At 41.9% G+C, this 6,362-nt stretch overlaps 1 protein-coding gene across 1 annotated transcript in view; it reads left to right on the top strand.

The window, feature by feature from the left end:
• Window positions 1-48: 48 nt before the first annotated feature.
• HSF5 (heat shock transcription factor 5) overlaps window positions 49-6,362 on the top strand; it is a 49,343-nt gene continuing 43,029 nt past the window's right edge. The window contains exons 1-2 of the mRNA XM_068531243.1: window positions 49-655; window positions 5,745-6,119. Coding sequence (XP_068387344.1) covers window positions 49-655; window positions 5,745-6,119 — 982 coding nt within the window. The remainder of the gene's footprint in view (window positions 656-5,744; window positions 6,120-6,362) is intronic.

The raw sequence follows: 6,362 nt of genomic DNA, 5'->3' as shown, positions 1-6,362 counted from the left end.
TGTGAGAGCCAGGCTCGGCGGGGCGAGGCCCAGGGCCCGGGCGGGGCGATGGAGGAGGCGCTGCTCTCCACCCCCATCAACCCCAACAACTTCCCCGCCAAACTGTGGCGGCTGGTGAACAGCCCCCGGTACCGCTCGATCCGCTGGGACGGCCGAGGCGAGGGGCTGCTCATCGATCAGCCACTCTTCGAGGCCGAGCTGCTCAGCCCGACCGTGGCGGGGGTCGGCGGCTGCAGCGGCGGCGTCGGGGGCGCCGGAGCCGAGCCCGAGCTCTTCAAAACCACCAACTTCACCAGCTTCATCCGCCAGCTCAACCTCTACGGCTTCCGCAAGGTGGTGCTGGGCGGGCCGGGCGCGGCGGGGCCCGGGCCGGGGGGCGGCGGGCCGGCGGGCGACGGGCCCCTGCACCACTTCCACAGCCCACACTTCCGCCGCGACCAGCCGCAGCTGCTCGTGCACCTCAAGAGGCTCACCAGCGCCAACAAGGCCAAACTGGCGGCCGGCCTGGAGGTGCCCTGCCGGCCGCCCAACCGCTTCCAGAGGCTCCTCATCACGTCGGCCTCCGCCTCGGCCTCGGCCTCGGCCTCCGCCGCCACCTCCCCGCTGCCACACCAGGAGCCGCCGCCGCCCGCAGGGTCCCGGCCCGAGCCGCACGGTGAGTCACGCCCCGCCTTCGCGGCCCTCGCCCGGCGCCGGGCGCACTGCCGTCAGGGGGCAACCGCCACTTCCGAGGGCATTTCCGCATCCTCTCCTTTGCTGTGTCGTGAATGCGCCCGGGAGCCGCTTCCCGCGGTGCTTTTGCCCGGAATCGGCCGCGGCACCGGCAGCGTCCTCACCCGTGCCGGCGCCCCTCCCCGCCGGCACCGCCTCTGCGCAGAGCCCTCCGTAAACATTGAGGCCCTTCTGTGTCCACTAGCGACCACAGGGACCTCTGCGTCAGGCTTGCTTTCTAGTCCTCCCGGAACCCTTTGGGCCCCAAACCTGTATAGCCATTTACCTTCTCGAGACGCTGTCTCTCCAAGGCGAGCACCTCAAATAAGTAGGCCTTTGTTGGAGCCCAGGTTCTGGAAGAAACACAGGAGGGGCTCCTCTGTTCTGATGGGAAGCAGAACAGAGTTCCTATACAGGGTGAGGATATGGCAAAGGTCGAGGTAGGAGGGAACAGTCACAGCCAAGAGAACTTAGAACATTTCTGCCAACCAAGGGAAAGTGAACAAGGTGCCTCGAGTGGAAGTTTGTCCTTGAAGAGACATGCCATCTTCCACCCGTTGACACATCTAAGAAATCTTGGAAGACGTGTTCTGACAATAATCATATTGTAGGTTCTGGAGTAAGGTGTAGAACAATAGGCGTTGTTTATATATCTTAAAAGCAGAAATATAATAATATATTTTGTTGTTTACCAGATACTGTTCCTATGTAGAATGAATTGGCTAAACAGTTCTTTCATTGTAGCTGATTAGACCTGATGCTTATTTAGGTGTTATGGTTAGACAAATGTAAGGCAAAAATGGTTTTCTTTACAACTGTCAAGTTCTAGTTAAACAGGATTTTAGAAAGCTCACATTTGCAGCCTTTGAATTTTTCACTGTTGCCTTTAGTCTTTCAGTTTTGGAAAAATTTTCTATGTATAAGTTTGTATTTACTCAAAGTTCAAAAACTCTCTGGGATAGAAATTTATTTTATAAACTTGGTTTCTGATGCCCTTCCCCCTCTTCCAGGAAGGTGAGGGTGGCAATATTCCCTTTTGTTGTTTAAAGGGTCCGTGACACGAAGCAGCATACCAAGAAAGCAACAGGATATGATAATGAGAATTCATTCTTTACCTTCAACTAAAAGAGTAATAGAGACATTTTCATCATGCTAACATGGATTTAACATAAAAGTTGTCGTGCCGAGCGTGGGTTGGAAAAGAATTTGGAGACACAAGGCAGAATGTTAAGGAAGGTAGAGTTTATTAAAGAGAAGGGTCGCTGCAAGAACAGTGGGCCGACTTCATGGTAGCCAGGGAAAGTCGACGATGAGCATGGGTTGCTTGTCTGTTTTTATAGCCAGGGAACCTGCAAGTCATCTGCTGACTGGGCAGAGTACGTATGCTTTCAGTGTGCTGAGCGGGAGAAAAATGGGGCTAATGTTTTTCCTTAAATGGGATGGGAAAGGGACAGGGCATGCTGCTTGGGAGGGCTCTGGGACATTGCAGTGGTCACATTGTGACAGAGTGATAGGAATCCTGTAACTTTTTGTTGTGGCAGTATTGACCCTTTGAGTTTATCTTGTTCTTTGTCCTTGGAGCACACCACAGAAGTGTCTGGGTTACTTCTCAGTTATGGAAAAACTTTAGATATACGAATAAAAGTAATACTATGTTCAGTTTAACCTAGGCCCAGGGTTATGAATGAAGCAATGCTCATTTGGAATTTAGAAGATAAGGGATTAGGTTGTGTATCTGTGGAGTTTAGAAGATAAGAGATTAGGTTAGAGTTCTAGTAACCAGTTGGAAAAATAGCAGTGGCATAGGAATGTTCTAAAGGAATTCTAAAGGAATATTAAGCCTCTTACTTCCGTATAATGGTCATTGAGTTTGGTGGGGAATCAAATGGGGAAAGGCAGTGGAGACAATACCTTGGCATTCATTTGGTAGAATCTCTGACATGGATATTTGTTTTTCAGATTGCGTGTCTGGTGGGCATAAAGAGAAAAGACTGAAAATGTGTCCGTGGGAAAAATAGGATAACCACTTCAAAGAAAGAAACAAAGAAGGAAACATACATACATACAAGCCAACTCTTGCTCACTTTTTTTTCTTCTCCGATTTTCTCTTTCTCTCCCCTATCTTAAACCCAGTTGTATTCTAAGGATAGAGTTCATTTTAGTTGAAGAAATAACAGGGACTACATAGGATCTGATTTTCTTCACTTACAGTTCAGTTGGTCAGCATTTTAAAGATTATTTGTTGAAAAACATAAATTTAATTCATACTTTTTCAGTATAGATAATACATCAATCCATATATACCTAAATTATTGTAGTTTTCATGCATTTCCTGTTTTTTACCGTTCTGTCTATTGGTGTGTGCAGAAGCTATGTCAGGTGTGGATTGTCTACACCACAGGCTTGGTTCACTAGGGAACTGTGTTACTGGTTTGGGTGGAATGTAATTCTAAGTTCAAGAATACCGGCCCAACTTTGTTTTGCTTTAATTCCATGTTCTAAACCCTTGGCTCTTCTATTTTTCCTCACCTAATTTTTATTCTGCTTGATTCTTGCCTTGGTTATATGCCTGACTACACTGCTCCTTCCCAGTTTCCTTTCTGTTTTCTGTGTTCTACTGCAGCTTCTGGTTTAAATACTTCTCTTTTACAGTAGAATCCTCTGTTTCCGGACCTAGTTGTCTTACCTAGATCCACTGAGCCAGCTGTCCTGTTCACCTTTTGAGAATGTACTTGATAAGAAATGTGAGGATCACATGTTTTTCCCTTTTTTGTTTGCCCACTATTGTTATTTTGTTTTTAGTGGCAGTTTATTTTACACTACTTGTTAAAGTTTTCTAAACTAAGTAGCAAGTCTGAGCAGTAGATAATCTGTTTTTGCCTGGGGTTAACAAGCTCTCAAGAGGCAAGTTTTGGGAAGGAGGCAAATTCTTTCCTGGGGATTGATTAGCTCACGTTCACTTTTATAGACGGAATAGAAAATTTAAGAACAGAAATTCAGCCTGCCTTACAGTTCCAGGATTCTGGATTTAATCTTTACCAAATATATCTTAGATGTTCTGAAGACATGTAGGTGATGTTCCATAAAGTTGGTCAGAATAGAACCCTATGAAGTAACCCTTAACAAAAGAATAAATAAGAGCTGAGCATGTTTTAGTTCTTTATTTAAAAAAAACAAACAAATTGAAAGGAATGTCCTTCGAATCCTAACCGTGTCTTTATGTTAGCAGCATCTAAAGAATATAAATATTTGGCCATCACTCAGAATTTATCGTAGTATAAGTAGAATTATATTTTAATTCAGATCTAAACCAGTATTATATTTTAATTCAGATCTAAACCAGAATTTGAGAAATCAGGGTAGAGCATTCTTTAATTATCTGCTTAAGTTATTGACAGTCTGAAAATTCATCAACAACTTAACCCTAAAGAGAGTAAAGAAGGGCACACTGTAGCAACATGAAGTTTTAGCATCCAAGAAAAAATCAAGTGGTGGGTAGTTTGGGTCCTCAGAAACACCTGTTTGTGAAGAGCAAAAAAATGTTTCTTTAGGTCTTAAAACAAAGGATTCTCAGTGGTAGTTCAAAGTGTGTATACATGTGGAATTGCTAGTCAAGTAGCATAAAAATTATTTTTGTATTTTAAAGGAGAAAAGGAAAAGTAGTTTTTAAGAGGTGTATCATTTAAATACGTTTAATCTTCTGAGCTAATATTTTTTTTTTTCCCATTAGATTTAGAGCTCTTGATTTCCAGGTTCCAGAATTGTTTATATATATGTATGCGTATATTTGTTTATTTTTGGCATTAATGCTTTATTCTTTTTAAATTTTATTTTAAGAGTTTATTTGAGCCAAAATCAATTTGAATCAGGCAGCGGCAAACCAGAAGTGGTTAAGAGCACTCCCTAATGCTTTATTCTTTAGAGGAAATTAAACACTATAGAAATACTAGAACAAAGGAAGTGTAACATGTAGAATGGTTTTACAGTTTAAATATTTGGAAGAGTAGGTATTTGAGTGCCATCTTTAGCAGATGAGTAGCACATAAATTAGATTTCCCTCTGTTTTATGGATTAGTTTAATAAAACAAATTGAAAAGACTTTGTGAACTACATAATTTAGTGCATAAAGCCCTTCCTAAGAATAAATTAGGCTAGCTATATGTTCAAGAACCACAGTCTTTAAAATAAGTTCAGCTTGCAACATTTATATTTTCCTTTTCCTCATTACATAGTATTGGCCTTTTTCTCTCTTCCTCATCTCCACTTTTTAATTCCTTTCTACTTTGCTAGATAAGAAAAAGCAAATATTGGAATCTGTTGGCCTGAGTGTGTGGATTTTTAACAAACTCTCCAGGTGATTCAAATGTAAATCAGTGTTTGAGAGCCATTGATATCTAGGAAGGGGGGTGACTAGAGATACTCTGAAGAAAAAAAGACCATGGAAAATTATTGATTGACTTAAGGAATGAACAAGTCAGAGTTTTCAAGCTTGACTTTTCTGCAAAGATTGTTATTAAAATTTTAAAAAATTGAAAGGGAGCAAAGAACATTAAATTAGTTTTTGGTTTGTGTTACAATTTTTATTTCTTCCATACTTATATCTTTTATATATATGGTTGAGGGCTTATTTTTGTGCCAATTATTAAGGTTTCTACATGCTTTGAAAGACTAGAATTTCTAAAACTTCTAGGAAGTAGTTTACAGATTGGAAAAATCTGGGTCAGTCAGTTGAGGTGAAAGGTAAGATGACATTTAACATTTGATTTAATGTTAGAGTTTGGCTACTTTGTCTCTTATGACAGTCATATTGAGAACCAGACAAAAGTTATTTGATTATTTTTTCAGCATTATATGTGTAATCTCATATTCTGGATTCTGAACAACTTGTTTTTAACCAATAAATTTCTGTTGTGTTAAAAATGGCTGAGAACTCAACATACCCACAAGTGAAGAGTAGTGCATATTTTGTGACTTTTGGTTTACTACGTCTGGTGGTGTAAGATTAGTAAATGTGCTCCTCCTCTTTTATGCAGGACCAGTGACTGTAGGACAATTCCACCGGTCGTTCCAGCGAGATAGTTTGTCTCCTTACTCCTACGTATCAGCTTCATCCCACAACCACGGTACTTTCCCTGTGAAAGGTTTAGATCGGACCCCGATTCCTCCTAGAACTTGGCAGAACTCTCTTGGAATGCACCCAGGACAAGTGGAAACGTCTCCCACTTTTTCAGATAAAGGGGTTCCATTTCCTGTACTACAGAGGTTTCCAACTGAGGTTACATATACCCTGCAGCCCAGTGCCACATCTGTACATGTTCAGCAAGGTCCTCAAACAATGGTCAGCTCCTCCCAAAAATATAGTAACTACACACCCTCAGCGCAGTACTCCCAAGCCTACTATCCAACAGGTATGAGAAATTCAAGTTCAGTGGCTTCTCTTAAGGTACTTTTAATGAGAATTTATATTTTTTTAATGTGTTTCTGTATGCCTAAACAAAAATAGGAATATGCACTTAAGAAATGTCAAAGATTTCTCATGAGTACACATGATTTAGCAATATTTAAAATTTCGTTGATTCTTAAAGGTTGTGAAAATTCTGTTCGTGCATAAAGGTGTATGTTTTTAGTGAAACTTTTATATCCTCAAAATA

This window comes from Eschrichtius robustus, chromosome 20 (genome assembly GCF_028021215.1).
Source record: "Eschrichtius robustus isolate mEscRob2 chromosome 20, mEscRob2.pri, whole genome shotgun sequence".
Lineage (NCBI taxonomy): Eukaryota > Metazoa > Chordata > Mammalia > Artiodactyla > Eschrichtiidae > Eschrichtius > Eschrichtius robustus.
The sequence above is the reverse complement of the archived record's forward strand: the minus strand, read 5'-3'. Positions and strand labels throughout refer to the sequence as shown.